The 18,420-nt window shown below is 50.6% G+C and overlaps 1 protein-coding gene across 2 annotated transcripts in view; it reads left to right on the plus strand.

Annotated features, from left to right (window-relative positions):
- The window catches only part of IGFN1 (immunoglobulin like and fibronectin type III domain containing 1), a 30,338-nt gene extending 18,940 nt beyond the window's left edge, over positions 1 to 11,398 (plus strand). For both annotated transcript variants that reach the window (XM_084774306.1, XM_084774305.1), the window contains 10 exons: positions 260 to 559; positions 1,202 to 1,501; positions 1,980 to 2,153; positions 3,073 to 3,201; positions 5,321 to 5,623; positions 6,430 to 6,518; positions 8,562 to 8,757; positions 9,088 to 9,387; positions 10,102 to 10,428; positions 10,953 to 11,398. In XM_084774306.1, the coding sequence (XP_084630432.1) occupies positions 260 to 559; positions 1,202 to 1,501; positions 1,980 to 2,153; positions 3,073 to 3,201; positions 5,321 to 5,623; positions 6,430 to 6,518; positions 8,562 to 8,757; positions 9,088 to 9,387; positions 10,102 to 10,428; positions 10,953 to 10,966 (2,132 nt within the window). In that variant the 3' untranslated portion in view covers positions 10,967 to 11,398. The remainder of the gene's footprint in view (positions 1 to 259; positions 560 to 1,201; positions 1,502 to 1,979; positions 2,154 to 3,072; positions 3,202 to 5,320; positions 5,624 to 6,429; positions 6,519 to 8,561; positions 8,758 to 9,087; positions 9,388 to 10,101; positions 10,429 to 10,952) is intronic.
- The last annotated feature ends 7,022 nt before the right edge of the window (positions 11,399 to 18,420 follow it).

Consider the following 18,420-nt stretch of genomic DNA (forward strand, 5'->3'; position numbering starts at 1 on the left):
CCCTGAATTTGTGACTCAGTCTACGGAGATTGTTTACGAAGCTAACCCATGTCTTTCCCAACCCAACATCCTATCCCCTTCTTTACCAGGAAGTTCTTGGTGAGGTCTGACCCCTGATTCTCCTGCTGCAGACCCAACCCATTCCCATTGCTAGTCCTCATGAGGTGGGGGAGGGACTTCCTTCTCTAGGTTCTTCTCATGATTCCCCAGGCCCCAGGGCTTGGTCCTCTCTGATTCCTTTGCTCGGCTCTTTCTCCAGATCCCCCCACCATCGCTCCAGATGTGACAGAGACACTGAGAGAGCCACTGGTGTTCAAGGCTGGGAAGCCAGTGACTGTGAAAATCCCTTTCCGGAGCCACCGCCCTGTTCAGGCTGCCTGGAGGAAAGATGGGGACGAGGTGGTGGGCAGCAACCACAAGGGCATCCAGGTGGCCCTGGGGGATGGCTACACACGGCTGTGCCTCCCCAGCGTGTGCAGGAAGGACAGTGGCCGGTACAGTGTGACACTGAGGAGCGAGGAAGGCTGCGTGCAGGCTGAGTTCACCCTGCAAGTTATAGGTGCTAACCCTGATTGTTCTCTAACTAGGGCTCCAGGGTTCTGGTGTCTCAGGTCCTCCGTGGTAGCCTTGGCAGGCCTGGGGATGGACTCTGCTGGCCTGGGGATGGACTCTGCTAGCCTTGGTCCTCATTTGCGTGATAATTAAGATTAAAGCCACCCCTGCTGGCACACTTCACTGTCCCCAGACTGCCTAGGAAGAAGAGATAAGCCAGGGCCAAGTACAAGCTGGAAGAGGACCCTGTTGTGCCTCTATGAGCTCTAATACAACAGATTCTGTCTGAGGAAGATGCTCAGTGGAATGGTGGCTCCCAACTTGTACCAACAAAGCCAGATTGCCTAGACCAGAGGGCTAAACAGGAGTCGATGCTGAGCACTGACTGGAGTTGGGTACAGGCTGGAGGTTCCATGGTGTCTCCTAGGGGAGGACTGTAGAAGCAGAGACCAGACACCAAGAGACATTAGGGACCTCCCCATGAGCCGGCACCTTGCCTCTGCCTCTGGCTATGTCGGGGGACCATGTGCATCTCTGGGCAGTCCATCCCTTTGCAGACTTATGCACTGATGAGGGGTTAAGTGGGACATGGTCCTCTCCCAGCGTCTCTGACTCCTTTCTCTTCCTGCTCCTCTCCATGGGTCCTCAGACAAGCCTCAGCCCCCACAGGGACCCCTGGAGGTGCAGGATTGTCACAAAGCAGGTGTCTGCCTCCGCTGGAGGCCCCCAAGGGACCATGGGGGTCAGGTCCTGCAACACTATGTAGTGGAGAGGCGACAGGCTGGAAGGAGCACTTGGCTGAAGGTGGGCGAGTCCCCAGCAGACAGTACCAGCTTCACTGATGCCAGCGTGGAGCGGGGCAGGAAGTATGCCTTCCGTGTGCGGGCCGTGACCTCGGAGGGAGCTGGGGATGCCCTGGAATCTGAGGAGGTGTTGGTGGCTCCTGAGGGTGAGAGAACAGATGTCACTTGGAAAGGGAACTCCTCTGCCCTCTCTACTATTCCCCAGAGTATAGGTTGAGGGCTGCTAGCTCTGCTTTGAGCAGTTGGGGGGACTTGAGGCTTTTCTAGAGCACAGTGGACACTCGTTACAACTTAATTTGGGGCCCCCTTCTCTCGGGACCTGCATATTAGTCACCATCTTTATCGCATGCCTGTTCTGGAGCGAGCTATTCGTAGGTGAGGTTAAGGGATCTTAGAACCGGCTGTAGACTCCATCCAAGGCTAGGGAACATTTTTTCTACCTCATCATCTCTGTCCCGGAGCCGCCAGAATAGTATCCGAGAAAAAGCTGACCCAGCACTGGACCTCTTCAGAAGACAAAAGCGTTCCTGTGCCCCTAGGTTCCCCACGCCCTCTCCCCCAGCACTAACTCCCATGAGCTGGCGCTTGCCTCAGCCTCTGCTGACTGGCACCCTCTGCCCTCAGCTCTCCCAGGACCCCCTTCTGCCCCAGCCATCCTGTCGGCCTCCAGCCAGAGCATCACTCTAACATGGGTGGCACCACGGGGCCCTGGCAGTGCCCACATCTTGGGCTACCTGGTTGAGAAGCGCAAGAAGGGGAGCAACACCTGGACACCTGTGAATGAGCAGCCAGTGGCTGGTGAGTCGGTTTGAGGACCCGCTCCTCGCTGGCCCCATTCCAAGTCGCCTTGGAAGTCCCTCCTGCCTATGGGATCCATTGGCATTGCCAGCTCAGATCAGCTTAACATAGTTGCTTTTCAGTTGAGGCGGGTTTTGTCCCCACAGGGGCCATTTAGTGATGTCAAGAGCTATTTGTGATAAGTCACAGCTGGGTGGAGAGTACACGCTCTCCACATCTTGTGTGAAGAAGTCAAGGATGCTGCTAAACATCCCACCCCAGCCAAGTCTACCAGCAGAGCTGAGTTTGAGGACCCCTGGGGTAGAGGCCTCAGACTGGGAGCCAGAGGGAAAGCTGTCCTCCCTGCCCCCTCCCTCCCATCCCCCGAGGCCAGGCTCTGGCCCTGGGCAGCCCTCTTCCTCTGCAGAGCTCAGTCTCCTCGCTGATAACACAGAGGCTCCAGTTGAGCATCTGAGAAGCCGGCCGCTTCCAGAGACAAGAAAGAACCTGGAAAAGGCTAAGGATGGGGCAGGTGTTAAGGAAGCTTCCAGGTGTCTGCACTTTGTGTGTACTGGAAGCCCAACACCAGGCTCACAACAAATTGTCAGGAGCCCTGTAATGGCCACGCCATTTAAGAGTTAAGGCCCCTTGGGGACTGTCTCCTCACATCTCTAAAGTTACCATTTAGTATTTAAGTACTACAAATCTATGAGGCAGCGTGATTCGGAGACATCCAAGTGCTATCAAGACCATCCAGCAAGGTTGTGGCAGAACCAGACAGGATGGGGATGAGAACACCTCGGAAGCCACTGGCTGATGCAATGCAGGAGGGCTGTGTTAGACTCCAGGCTCCATCTTCTTCTGTACTTGGAGGTGCTGAGCTATGTCCCCATTTTCTGGTCCCACCATGGGAGACTAATATGGGATGTGGTCTTCACAGAAAGGAGATACACTGTGGTGGATCTGCGACAGGGTTGCCAGTATGAGTTCCGGGTCACAGCTGTGGCTCCCCCGGGCCCTGGAGAGCCTGGGCCTCCATCGGATGCTGTCTTTGCTCGGGATCCCATGAGTAAGCAGGGCACCAATGGATGATGTGGGGGAGGGATGTGCATGGGATAGCTCTGAAACTGTGGAACGGAAGCTCACGGGTCAGAGGCTGTCTGAAGGGAGGTGTTCAGGAGGGATGGAAGGCGGGTTGAAAGGCTGCTAGGATGAGATGTGTCTTCAAGGGCCTAAATTGAAATCCAACAGGTCCAGGCAGTAGGGATGTGAACTTGGCTAGATCACAATCACGTCATCCACTCTGTGGCCTCAGACGTGCTAACCCAGTGGTATCACCCACCCGTCAGCGAGTAGTCTCATCCCTGGGGAACAAGTAGCATGGACAGCTAGCTCCAGTTTTCTGCCAGTTCAAGCTGTTCATCATGTGCAAGGGGGGCCAGCACTGCACCAGGAGCTAGGTGCCCCCATCCCAGCTTCTGTCTTTGGCAGGCAGGCAGCCTAGCCCAGCATTCTCCTGCCTGTAGTCTCAGCAGCCTCAGAGATGTCAAGAGGCATTCTCTGGACAACAGAAAGAGCAAAAGATCTGCCATTAAAGATATGACACCAGCCTCTCACATGTCCATGCCCCACAAGAAAGGCATGTTGTCTAACTTTGATTCAAACCCCTGATTCAAGTAGAGGCCACCGTTCTCATGAAACCCCTGCTAAAAGCTTCGAGTTTAGAAGATCTTACTCTGAGCACTTCCAATAAGCCTGCTGATGGCAAGCCATCAAGGCACGTGTAGAATCAGCTGAGTGATGGACTGTTTACACAACTCCATTAACAGTAGAATATCCTACAAGGGATAGGGGAGGTGAGCTGGCCCATATGTCTTTTCCTTGCAAATAGACCAAATCTATCCAGCTTCACTACTGATCACTGGCTCTCTCATGAGTCATGGGCATGGCATGGAGGAAACAGGATGTGCAGTATCCACAGCAGCCACAATGTTTGACTGTATCTTCTAAATCCCTTACTATTGAGCAAAATTTGTAGACTGCAAATGTCACTCTGGGAACCTTCTTGCAGAATCTCAGGCCGTGTGTAGTGGCACACACATCTGCAGCCTCAGCACCAAGAAGCTGAACAGAAGGAGACACATGTTTTAGACAGACAGACAGATGATAGATATGTAGATAGGTAGGTGGATAAGTAGGTAGGAAGAAAAATGAAAGAAAGAGAGAGGGAGGGAGGGACTGAAGGACAGAGGGAGAGAGGAAGGAAGGAAGGAGAAGGGAGGAACAGATGGAGGGAGAGAGGGAGGAAGAAGTAAAAAGAAAGAAAAGGGCTAGAGAGATGGCTCAGTGGTTAAGAGCACCGCCTGCTCTTCCAGAGGTCCTGAGTTCAATTCCCAGCAACCACATGGTGGCTCACAACCATCTAATGTAATCTGATACCCTCTTCTGCAGATAAAGCACTCATATGCCATAAATAAAATAAATAGATCTTTAAAAAAAAAAAAAAAGAAAGGAAGGAAGGAAGGAAGAGAAGAAAGAAAATCTTAGGCTGCACCTCAGAACTCCTGAATTAGGATCTGTGCTTTTAATGAAGTCCTCAGTGATTTGGGTTCAAATTCAAGGCTGAGAAGTATTCCCCTAGGCCAGTGGTTTTAAACGTCACCACATGTTTAGAAATGCCAGTGACTCCTGGTGGAAATCCTGGTGCCTTAGGACTAGTATCTCACAGACAGAATGTCTAATGTGCAGCTAGGCTTGATAGCCAGAGTGCCACACTGCGGTGCACCACTCAAACCACACCTGTCGTGCCTCTTGCTTGTTCCAAGGACCCCATGGGTAGGTAGACCTGCTGCTGTTCCCATTCAATAGACGAAGAGCAAGAAGTCCATGCTGGAGGTGTTCCCAGCCAAGAGTTCAAACTCAGCATCCAGTTGTAGAACCCCAGTCCCCAGAGATAATGGAGCTTAAATGATTATCAAGTAAAAATACCTGCTTTGAGGATTACAGGGTAGCTAGGGGTTGGCAAGTCAGTGGGTAAGTAGAGGAGGTAGCCAGGGACCCACATGCATAGCCAAGGCAAAATACCTTCTGCAGAAACCCCTAAGGGGAGAAAAAGTCCCAAATCTTTAGCAAGTAGGCTCCTTAAGGAAAGCTGGCACAGTCTTGAAATTTCCATGGTGCTTGTCCAGGACCTCCAGGGCCCGTGCGAGATCTCCGGGTTACAGACGCATCAGGCACTAGCATCACCCTGAGCTGGATGGGGCCGGACACCCAGGACGATGACGAAGCCCAGGGATATATCGTGGAACTGTGTGGCTCAGATACCCATCAGTGGAGCCCGTGCCACGTGGGCACTGTGCCAGGCACCACCTTCACAGCCAAGGGGCTCCGGCCCCAAGAAGGCTACTTTGTGCGGGTGACAGCCGTCAATGATGGAGGCCGTGGCCAGCCCACTTCCCTGGACACGTTGGTTCATGCCATGCCTGCTACTGGTGAGTGTCACCTCCTTCCCCACCTGAGTCTTAGAGACCCTTCCCGGAGAGGAGAGGCACTGCTATGGAGCCATCAGCTGCCTTCTTAACAGAGGCTGGAATTGAGCACCAAGCTAAGTGGAACCACATAGAAATGCCTTCTCATTATGGCTCCTGTCCCACATGGTAAATATTTTTGACCCCCGATTTATAGAGATGAAAACGAAGGCCCAAGATGCTTTGCCCAAGATCTCCCCATTGTTACGACACAGAACCAAGAATTAAAACTAGTGACTCCAAGGCATGGGCTCTTCTTACTTTGAGGTGGCACCTGCCCCAGTTCCCTGCTGTTGCGAGGTCAATTGTGTTGCCCTTTGGGCCTTAATTGCTGGGAGCAAACCCCTCATCTTTGGGAGCTGCACCAAAACTCTCTAGCTGTCACTGTGACAACAAGGAGACAATTACAATAGAAAGCAAAGAGCTCCTGAGTCCAGAGTCTTAGACTCTTGTCCTGCCTCTGTCCCTTACTGATGGGACCAAGAAGGTCACTCCCTGACTCAGGCTAATCGTACTTTCACCTCCAAACAAAAACGCAGCTGTCCCCGCCCTCTGTGTTCCACACTAGGCTTCACTTTCCCTGGTGGCGACTTTGTCTCTGCTTCTGGCCCTCCCGCAAGACTGTCCCCATGAGCCTTCCTCACCAGTGTGTGCGTCCAAGCTCTCTCCCTCAAGCTATTATACTGGCTCAGCCTTCTAGCTACATCCTGGGTGACCTGAGCTGTGGGCCAACTGTGGAGGGAGGTGGCAAACCATCTTGTGTGTTCTAGTCTGTCCCAAGTTCCTCGTGGACTCCAGCACAAAGGAGACACTGATGGTCAAGGTTGGGGACAGCATTCGAGTTCCGATCTCCTTTGAAGTGAGTATACCTGGAAGGGTGTGTGGCAGAGCAACCAGGAAACTAGATAATTTGGGGTATCCTTTATTCCTCATTCTTCTTTATCCAAAGTCATAGGCTTGGGCTTGTCTTGGAAATCAGACCCAGTGTGAGGTGAGTAGAAAGGAAAATGGCTCTTGAAGCCAAGCTGGCATTTGGCCTCTGGATGCCGTTTGGCGGTCCTGCACAAGTGTACGGTGGGTGCACATCCCTCTAGTGGTAGCTTCTGGTACTGCACTTTTCCTCTCCATCTTAGTCTGGGAAGGTAGCCACCAGGGTAGATAATCATTTTTTTCTTCTAGAGTATATTTTTGTGCAAATGAATGAATGATCAAAGTTTGAGTCAGGATGACCCTCAGCAAATGTCAACACCGCCAGACTCTATGTTCAGTACTCAGTGTGTTAGTAAGAACGCAAACTGCCTGATGGCATCATCGCTCACTCATTTGACTCTGGACAATATCTTAAACCTCTATGTGTTTAAATTTCACCATCTCTCATGCAGCATTGATTTGTTCCATCTCTCCCCTGTGCTTACCAAAAGGCCGAGGAAGTGTTAGTAGTAACCTGGGCCCTGTTCTCTGTGCCTTCCACATGTTGTTAATGCCTAAATCCTTGGAACATTCCCCACGGGAAATTACTACTAGCATTCCCAGAGTGCCTACGATGGTGTCCCACAGGCAGTTAGTAGCATCATCATCCTGCCGCTGGAGGGGCTCCTCAGCTGAGAACAGTCACGGTTAGATCATAGGCCTGGCACTTAAGAAACTGGTCCTTCTATGAGATCAGATACACAGCCTGGAGACATTGGGCTGTACCTCCCTACAGTTTGGCCCTTGAGACAAAGAACTGATTGCTCCTGCTGTGGGTCCACAGATCTCAAGGGGTAGGGGTGGGGCGAAATAAGGCCAGTCCCCAAAGACAGAAAAAGCAGACCATCTCCTCCGGAGGATTTCTCGGAAGTGTGGCCTCCTCGTGCTGGCCTTGGTGACTGGCTCTCCTACGCGCACTTTAAGCTATTTCTCTTAATGTTCCTGCAATGTCTCTAACATAAGGCTTGATCGTGACCCTTGTGATCGTGAGGGTCTCTCTCCTAATAAAGCGCATGCTGAAGGGCAGTTTAATGCCAGCTCCTTTCCTAAGCCTGCCCCTCTCCTCTCCTTGGCAGTCATCACATAATCTATTTCCTGCAGCCTCTCTCTATTGCAGGAATTCCCAAGTCACCCCCTAGCTTGCCCTGGGCATGAGGTGGGGGGATTTACTCCCTTCCTAATTAGTCTCTTCTCACATCCACCAAGCACCCTCATGTGAATCCAGAGCCAGCTGCACTGTCCTGTGACAGCTGTCACTCAGGGTGAAATCTAGGTGTCTGCATGGGTGTGGGGCTGAGGGCCAGTACAGTTTCACTGAGCCTTCCGGCTAAGCCTCCCTTCCTATCCCGTCATCCTTCCAGAGCTACTGGCTAGCCCCCCACTGCACCACCTCCCCGGGAACCTATTACTAGCCTGGTACTTGTTCATCTCCATGATCTCAGGCGCATCCCCTCCAGCCTAGAACGGGCTTCTCGCCCTTCTGCGTTAGGCACGGCCTACATACTTTCATTTCTACAGAATTTCCTCCATGAAGAACAATGATCATGAGGAGAGGAATCATGAAGGACTTAAGGGAAGAAAAACAAATAGCATGCTTTCCCCCCCCTTCTCCCCCCCCCTCTCTCTCGTGTGTGTGTGTGTGTGTGTGTGTGTGTGTGTGTGTGTGTGTGTGTGTGTCTCTGTGTGTGTGTGTGTGTGTGTGTGTGTGTGTGTGTGTGTGTGTGTGTGTACACGTGGGAGGGGAACAGAGAAAACATGTAAGACGAAACAGAAGGAGGACTATAGGAGTGAATCTCAGGAAGACACAGTGATATATATGCAATAAAACATCACAATTAAATATATTATTTTATATGCTAACTAAGCAATGCCTTTAACAGACACTTTTTTTTTAAAGTCCTCCTCTCAATCTGTCTTTCCTCTTGTTTCTCAGGCTACCCCCATGCCTGAGGTGACCTGGCTGAAGGATGGCTTGCCTTTGCCCAAAAGAAGTGTGACCACCGTGAAGGACGGCCTCACGCAGCTTCTAATTCCTGCAGCTAGCCTCTCAGACCATGGCCGTTACACCGTAAGGCTGAAAAACCTACAGGGGAAGGAGGCTACCTACAGCTTCTTCATTAGCGTGGCAGGTGAGGCCGGCTCAGCTGTGGCCTCTCGCCAGTTTGTAAAGCCTGCACCTGCCCTGGGCAGAGGTCATTATATACTGAGTATCTGAGGTGACCACACTGTTGGCCCTCAAAATTTAAAAAAAAAAAAAAGAGTATTCTTTGGGGGAATATTTTTCACCTTGTAGAGATAATTGTATACCCAGACTTAGCTCCCTCTGGCACATTACCTGCCTGGCAACACTGGCATTCTATAGGACACCCCCCCAGGAAACTTGGGGGCCTGGAGAAGACTGTAGCAGACTTTCTTTGACTATTCTGCAGCATGACTGATCTGTTCTTTTTCCCTGGCAGCATGCCCACAGGCACCAGGGTCCATCTACCTGCAGGAGAATGTTCCTGGGACAGTGACGGTCCAATGGGAACCCTCTCCAGACGAGGCTCGGGGCATCCCTTTACACTATACAGTGATGATGCGCTCCTCATCTCACGGGTCCTGGCGTGAGGTGGCTGACCATGTCCACACCAACCGCTTCACCCTCCTGGGGGTCCTCCCTGGCCATGAGTACCACTTCCGGGTTCTGGCCAAGAATGAGCTGGGGACCAGCCAACCATCAGACACTAGCCAGCCCTGGTGTATCCCCAGGCACAGAGGTAAGGGTTCCCCGACAAGGGAGAAACTTAGCTGTCTGTCTGTTCTTTGGGTAGTGGGATGTGTGGAATGGGGGCACTTGAGTTTAGCTAGATGTGCAGTGGTCCTCCCACCTCCAGCTCAATGCCCACCTGTACCGATGCCCACTACACCAGACTTGGGATGGGCCACCCCTCAATGGGCAGAAAGAGCCAGGCTGTGAGTATCGGGTTGTCAAGAGGGCTTTGGGTGAATTCTCAGAAAGAACAGTAAGAAATAAGTTAAACATAGTTTTTAAAAGTTAGTATTTCTCTAAAACTATATTGTATAAACCAAGTAGGTATAGATCTTTCAAGGGGTCACTAGAAAAAAATTTACAAAACTAGCTATATTATCTCACTTCTATAAAATGCAAAAAATATCTAGAACGTTCTACACCAAAATGGCAGCTACAGTGGTCCATAGGTAGTGAGACAATAGGTTTTTGTTCTTGTTTCTGTTTCTGTGTGTTCTGATTTATACACAATAAATTTTAAAGTTTTCTTTTTAACAATTTTTAAAATCCAAACAAAAATTTAGGAAAAGGATAAAAGCAGTGTCAGGTTGGGTATATGAGATATGGGGAAAGGCTCAACTAATGGGACCTCAGTAGCACCGTGGACTTTCTATGTGTAGAGCCCAGTCAGGCCCCTTTCTCTTTGTAACCATCCTTCCTTCTGGCCCGGAACTCACCACAGACAGGATCACAGTGAAAGCTCCAACATACCGGGAACCCAACCTGAGCCAGAAGCCTCGCTTCCTGGTGGGTCTGCGGGCTCACCTTCTGCCCCAGGGCTGCGAGTGCCGCATGACCTGTGCAGTGCAGGGCTCACCCCAGCCACACGTCACCTGGTTCAAGAACAACCAAAGCTTGGACAGAAACCCTGCGATGTACACTACCGACATGCTGGGTGTCTGCTCCCTCGTCATCCCCAGTGTGTCCCTTAAGGACAGTGGCGAGTACAAGGCTGTGGCCGAGAACCCACTGGGACAGGCGGTCAGCACAGCCACCCTCATTGTTACAGGTAATGATGGCAGGGGACCAAGTGGACATGGGAACAGAAAACAAGAGCCAGAGAAGCAGCCTCTGGCTGCAGGGAGCCCTCAAGGGCCCGCCTTCTCTAGGTGACTCAGCTGGTGCACCATGAGCCTTGGATTTCTGCCTGCCTCTGGGTATTCCATTATGTACTTCACCTCACCATCACCGAACATCCTGTGGTTTGATTTGTCCAACTGTAAAATGGGGCACTGGCTACTTTAGGGCCCCACACTACCCACCTAATGTGGCCTGGCACATGCCTCAGAATGAACCATAAGACTCTTGCTCATCACGTCCTTTTGTCACTGTGTCAGATAGGGATGTTTAGAAGACCACGCTGAGTCTCTCATTGGTGGGTTACTTTCAGCAAGGCAAACAATATATGGCAGTAAGAAAATATTTCAGCTCTGGGTCAACCCCTACCCAGTATTGCAGAGTCGCCACAATGGGACAGGTGGGGTAAGGGCTACAGCCCCTTCAGGATCATCTGAAATAGCCCATGTCTTACAGAATACAACTCCTAGCCCCGCTTGGCCTGGAACTCTAGTCCTGCCCCACCCTACAACCACGAGACGGATGGCAGATCTCTGAAGCTTTGCTCTTGATACCCACACTGCTGGCCTGGGGAGCCAGTCCGGAATGATGGTGGACATTCCTTCGTGAGACAGGAACAAGGGAGCTTCTGGTGAGATGTAGCCAGAAGGGCCGATGCCCTCCGAGAAGAAATAGAAGAAGGGTGGCGGATGTGGTCTTGCTCTGAATTGTGGCTCAGCATGACCTCCTGTCACTATGCGCGTCTTTGCTCTCCACATCTTGATGATGTTCCAGAGAAAGTGGTCCATTGGGTGGATGCTGAGCCCCCAGAGTGACCACAGGAACAGAAAGTCATGGAGGGCAGAGGACCTAGGTGAGGGCATCAAGGATATGTGTGTGAGGCGCTGTCTGTACTTCATTAAAACCACAAACTAAGAGAGATGAATTCTTTTCAGAGGAACTTGGGACTGGTGGGTTGGAGGAAGAATCCAAAGCCTCAGAGTGGAGGGTGGGTGGGCTCCCATCATGTCAATCCTCACAGTGAGTGGGCGCCCATCATGCCAATCCTCACAGTGAGTGGGCGCCCATCATGCCAATCCTCACAGTGATATCTGTCCTTCTTATGATCTCTTCCATCCCTGATATCCAAGAGAACCTCCGCCATCGATGAACCAGAAGCACGTCTTGTCTGCTAGCCCTGTGGCTCATATGAGACAGTGCATCAGAACTCACTGCCTCAGGGCCTAATGCCAGCCTGGTCTCAAGGAGGGGAGGAGTCACTTGCTCAGTTACTCCACCTGCTGACACCACCCTCCCCTCACCCCCTCCATGTCCAATGGCCTCACAGTCCAGGCCGTCAAAGACTCTTTCATTCCCTTGTTAAGTCATTTCCAAAGATGGTTTTCGTCTTTGTGCTGTGTTTATTTTCTCTACCAAAATGAAAGCCTATCGAGCATTCCTTTTATTAAGGTATCCTTCATTCAGAGCATTTTAGATGCAGACTTGCCCTAATTGTCAGTTCCCTATATTGGGCCGTAGCTAAGTCCCCATCTATATGCCGAGTCATGGGTTTTTCCCACCTTCAGTGTTGTTGTTGTTGTTGTTGAAGTTATTTTCTTTACTGTGTGTGTGAATGTGTGTGTGTGTGCTGCACATGTGCAGGTGCCCACTGAGGCCAGGAGAGGGCATTCTTACGGCCCATAGCAAAGTCCATGCAGCTCCTCATGATCCTATCCAACACAAGTTACTTTTAGGGACTGGAATGTTTAGGGACATTCCTTCACTCACATGGTTGACCTCATTTGCTAAAAGGCATACCACTCCATACTACCCTAGAAATCGCCCCCAGGGATACCCCACCTTCAGAAGAAGAAACCTCGATTCTGTATCTTATCCCCAGTTCTGTGGTGTCCCTCCCCAGGCAGCAAGTGTTGCATGGAGTTTCCTGAAGAGTCTGTCTCTATTCATCCCAGAGAGTGGGGACGACATCTAGCCAAAGAAATGGTTCTGTGTTTTTCCTCCTGCCCATAGCTCTTGGAATAATGACTCGTGAGACTCATTAAATGTTATACAAATACTTAGGCAATATAGCTAGGTTCTTCTCTGAGTAGCTCATAACTTAAAATAACCCACTATTGTAATCTCCATTCTGGCACGTGGCTGGTTATCTGGGCTCAGGTGCCATGTGTCCTGTCCTCCTCACACCTTGCTGGCTGAATCTTGTGTGCCTGTCTCTATCCCAGAATCCCTTATGCCTGCCGGATGTCCCTCCTGTTTCCTGCCTCAGCCATAGGCCATAGGTTTTTAGTTGACAGGCATTGCATCCATACAGCACACAGGAGATTTCTTCTATAGTCCTGCCCAACTCTAGCTTGGTGATCAAAACTTAGTTGGGGTTGCTTGCCTGAGCATGGACATTTATAGGTGACCACACCACTGATGAAGAGTGACCCACCCCACCACAATCACTGACTACTTATGTACTCCTAAGGATGAGGTTTCATGCAGCTTTGTGCTTGTGGCCCATAAGCCTCCATAGCCCTTTCTTCCTTCCTTCTGTGAGAGAATGTTTTAGTGTGTTCAACCTTGTGAGGGTCTCATGAGGAATCACAACTGTTCTGATTTCAGTATGGCCATGGCTATGCCATGCTCAGAGGACAGAATTCCACAACACAAACTACTAAACGAATTTAACAGGAGTTTGGGTAAAAGAATCTATCTAAAAATGGTTTGTATTTCCATAATCAGCAGAAATCAGCTAGAAAATATCACCATAAAAACATTACCACTTTAAGCCAGGCATGGCGGTGCACACCTTTAGCCCCAGCACTTGGGAGGCAGAAGCAGGCATATCTCTGTGAGTTGGAGGCCAACCTGGTCTACAAAGTGAGTCTAGGATGACCAATGCTACACAGAGAAACCCTGTCTCAAAAAAACAAAAAACAAAAACCACTTTGGGTAGCAACAAATACATGAAACACCTAGGAATAAATAGAATAAGAGATGAACAAAACCTACATGGGGAAAAAATAAAACATTAGTGGAAAAAAAATAAGTGGATGTTTGGGTTGGAATAAATAATGGGTTGGAAACTACTATTGTAAAGGCAGTGGGGTCACCTAGGAAGTCAAATAATCACTTTGGAATTGGTATTTCCCCACAGTAGCATTAGCAATGATAACCTCAATAGCCCGGCTTTGGCGGCTGTTGTTCTATAGTTAGGTTGTCTGCATGGCGTCTACTCTCTGCCCTGAGCTCTGCCAGCCGCCCCTTGCTTAAATCCCTTCCTGGACATACTTTCATTTGTAGGTGACCATCTCAGCTGAGATGGGGCTACCGTGCATGCCCAGGGTGTCACTAGGTAAACTGGGCTTGCATCCTTCATCAAGTTCCATTGCTTGGAATGGAGGTGAGTAGCTGGAGGACAGGTGGACAGGGGTCAGTGGCGTCTCTGATGGGTTCAGTGGGGTGGACTATTGTTACACAGTCTTGATTTAGAACGGCCTCTCATTTGGCCTCATGCTCTGCGTTTGCCATCTTCAACAGCAATACATTTCTTTCTGATGGGAAGGGACTCTGTAGTTTCACCGTGTGCTGCCTGGCAAGCTGCAGCGTGGACGTGGCACTGAGCAGTCATTCCAAGCGATGCGTGCACCGTTACTGTGGTTGCTTACACTAACATTACCACTGAGGGCAGAGAACTTTTGTGAGAGGAGTCTCTCCTTCCACCATGTGGGTCCCGGTGAGTGGAGCATTTCTGGGTGGGGACAGCTTATGCAAACAAGAGGATCAATCCATTTCTTCCCAGTTGCACCACCCCCACCTCCTGACTCTTTGTAGGCAAAGGACAGAATTCTCCTAGTGGGAGAATTCACTATTTTCTCTGGCTAAAGGGGCCACCCAAAGTCAAGAGACTTCATGGGCCAGAGAGGTAAACAGTGGAGCCCCAGAGCAGGCAGGAACACGTTCTGCTCTTGCCCTTGTTTCCCATGTTGTCTATGCTCTCTGGGCCTCAGTTTCCCTTTCTTGTTAAGTAAGAGTGGGCAGACCCTCCCTCATCCACAACTTGCCATGGATGGGTCAATGAAATGACATGGCACATGGAGAATGCCAACTCTGAGGAGAGTGGATATCTGGAGATCTCCAAGAATTGACATCAGTAGGATGGGGTATTGTATCCGGCTATATTATCTCAGGGAGGCTGTTCTAGGCCTTTCCCAACCTCTCTCAGCCAGCCCCCAGCCTCGACTGTCTTTGTTCCTGACACACTGGTCTCTTTGCTGTTTCCTGCACATAACATTCACCCTCCAGACAACCCAATGGCCCATATAGCCCCATTAGGTCAGTATACTTAATGGTACCTTCTCCATGAGGCCTCTCTTGGCTGCCTTATCTAAAATGGCAGCTTTCTTCCTGGCAGCCTCTCTGGTATAGCTTCCTCCACACATCTATCACAGTATGACACAGTTGTTTGTACCAGTTTGCACTGTAACGGTTTCCTCTGGGGAGCATGACAGAGCCACAAGGGCTGGCCTTTCATGTTTACAGTTCTATTTCCAGCCCAAAGTGATGCCTACCTAGCTGACAGTAGATAGCCAACTATTTAACAGATACTTAGTGTGGCAGCGATTAAATTATAAGCTCAGAGTCAAACCGATGCCTCAATTCGCCAGCTGTGCCATGTTAAGCAAGTGACTTAAACTCTCTGAGACTGGACTTCTTTATTGGGGAAAAGGGACACAAAGCCACTTCTTTTAAAAGAATTGTAAGAATTAAACGTGCTAAAAATGCTTCCCTGAGTCTGGCAGGAGGAGGTGGTGTGTCTGCGGTAACTGTGAGCTTAAACGCAGCAGTGTTGCAGGACCTTTCTCTTTTTTCTTAAAAACAAAACAAAACAAAACCCTTACTTGTTTTACTTTATCTGTCGGCATGTTTTGCCGGCTTGTCTGTATGGGCACTATGTACATCCCTTTTGTATCCCCTAGAACTGGGGTTACAGATGGCTGTGAGCCATTATGTGGATGCTGGAAGTTGAAGCTGGGTCCTCTGCAAGATGGCTCCTAACCACTGAGCCATCTCTCCGGCTCCCCGGGACCTTTCTTAAGGAAAAGTAATGTGCTGGTTTTCTGGGTTCAGAGTTGTGTCTTGTAGCTATGGAATGAGAAGCTATCTGAGCTTCAGGTGGTGCAGGCCCAGCTGGGGCTGGGGCTTTAGAAGCCACAGGGTTGGCCAAGCAGGTGCTGGCCAACCACCCCCTCCTCAACAAATGCCTACTGGTATTCTAGGCTAGAAAAAAGCTGCTGGACCAGCTGACCATCTCTGTAAGAGAGGATGGGGTGGGAAATGTGTGTGTGTGTGTGTGTGTGTGTGTGTGTGTGTGTGTGTGTGTGTGTGTGTGTGTGTATTTTAATGTGTGTGGGTATTTTTCCTGCACATATGTCTGTGTACCACATGAGTCCCTGGCACTTGCAAAAGCCAGAAAAGGGCATAAGATCCCCTGAAACCAAAGTTACAAAATATTGCCAGCTACCATGTGGGTGCTAGGAATCAAACCCAGGTGTTTTGGAAGAATAGCCAGTCCTCTTACTCATTGAGCCAGAGGCAGTGTAGCTCTGGGATGCACTGATGCAGGCAGGCATTAAGCTCTTGTCTGGAGTGCCTGACTTGGTCTCTGACCACCAGCCTCCAGGACTCCCAACCCCATCTCCAGCCTCTGGATAGAGGAGAGTGAGAGGCCCAGGAGATGGTCTGGGGGCTGGAACAGAGATGGGAGCTGATATTCTTTGGTTTTGTTTTGTTTTTTTCAAGACAGGGTTTCTCTTTGTAGCCTTAACTGTCCTGGACTTGCTTTGTAGACCAGGCAGGCCTCGAACTCACAAAGATCCACCTGCCTCTGCCTCTTGAGTGCTGAAATTAAAGGTGTGCACCACCACCACCAAACAAGCTGATGTTCATGTACCTCAGAGGCCCTCAGGGGCCTCTGTTCTCTGAGGATGAGTATACTTGGGTTAAAATAGGCCTTGCCCCAGCCCTCCTGTGCTGTGTTGTTACCCATGCAAATACTGGTAGCGAGACAGTTCTGACAAGCCAAAGGGGACTTTGTGGTCAGGCCTACTTCTGTCCTTGGGGATGTTTGCCCAGCCTCAAAGACTCCAGGCTTCCCAAATTGTCCCCTTAATTTATACATTGCCTCAAGAGCAGGTACCCAATACCAGCTGTGTGCCAGGTACCATTTGGTTGCCGAGGAAACCACCTTAGCCTGTGCCCTAGAGTAGCCCTAACTTGAGGGCACGCTGGCCAATGGCCAAGCAGTTTCAGGACAATTGGATCAATAGTTGCCTAGATAATCACAGGGGGCCTGTGGGGGGAAAAAACGGTGGGAGGGACATTTAACTAAGATCAAGGAATCGAGAAAGGCTTCCTGAAGGAGGTGACACCTGAGCACAGCCTTGGAGGACTTGTTGGTCAAGATGAATCTCCCGATATGTGTCCAGGTCAATCTTCCTATTGGCTGGGTAGGAGGGCTGGGTGAGCTGATATAAGCAAAAGCTAGGAGCCTTGAGCTTGCCCACTACGGTGCCAGAGGACTGCATGTTTCAGTACGAGGTCATGTCCATCTTCCTGCCCCCCCCCTCCTACTAAGGGGAATGTTAACTTTCTTTAAAGGATGTTTTGAAGGAGCAGATAGAGCCCTCCCCACAGCCCACCAGGCAGAGCACACCTTCACATGGGCAGCTCCCTGGGGAGGGTTTTGTGTCCTTTGGAACCAGCCTCAGTTTACTGAGAGGAAGGGAGGGGTAAGTAACCTTCGAAAATGGACAACAGGCCCCACTCTGCCAACCCACCCACTTTGTCCTTTTGTCCCAGTCCCTAGGCAACAGCTCTAGTCTCAGAGGACCCCACCATGTCAGTAGGTAGATCAGGGCCTCTAGTCTCCATGGAAACCCTGTCCAGAGCATTGGGACCATAGACAACGCCTTGTAAGACTGAGACCTCCAGAGAGATCTCTAGTCTATACCCGGAGTCCCCAGAGAGAAACGGAGTCCGATGTCGATGCAACACACACAGGAATTTTATTGAGTCGATGCGCATCGAGGTCTGACAAGCTCTTTCAAGCTGCTGACCCCCGAAAGCAGGCATAAGTGCTTTTTATATCTTTTTGTAAAAGCAGAATTTAGCAGGCTAGCTAGGAGGGGTAAGTACATTCCAGGGATAGTGGAATATTTTTAGATACAGCTGGACCCTCAGCATAGGTTGGCTGGCCTTGAGTCAAGCTGGACCCTCATTATTTTTATATAGCTGGATCCTCAGCACAGGCTGGCTGGCCTTGAATCAAGCTGAACCCTCAGCACAGGCCGGCTGGCCTTGAGTCAAGCTGGACCCTCAGCACAGGCCGGCTGGCCTTGAGTCAAGCTGGACCCTCAGCACAGGCCGGCCGGCGTTGAGTCAAGCTGGACCCTACCAGGGGGCCAAACAGCTACAGAACACACGTAGTGATTTGATATTGATACCTTGATTCAATATCAATATTGCTTCCTGGCCCCTCCAGCCTGAGCCCTGCATCCAGGCCTGAGGTCTGGGGGACTTTGTCAAGTTTCCAGCCCAATCTGTGCCTGTTTAGTTCTCTGAGCCAGAGGTACGTACAATGCCTTCGGCTTGCTCTGCTTCTGACAGTGCGGATGTGCTGGGCCTTGCTCCCTCCTACATTTTATGAGTCTGTCTTCCTACGTGTGCACCCTCATGCCCAGAGCTAGCATGGCTTTACCTGCTGTCCTGTAACAGGAACCTTCCCCAGGATGCCTTGTGACCTGGCATCTGGTGGCCATCAGGCCATGCTGGAATTGGTCATGAGAACCACCTAGAAGGAGCCTCTCGCCAGCCTTTATGTGCCCTGCCCTGAAAGGAGGGCAACACGAGGGCAGGAAAGTCGAAAACAGTGGTGCAT

The sequence above is a fragment of the Acomys minous genome (genome assembly GCF_964271855.1).
Source record: "Acomys minous genome assembly, chromosome: 1".
NCBI classification, from domain to species: Eukaryota; Metazoa; Chordata; class Mammalia; order Rodentia; family Muridae; genus Acomys; species Acomys minous.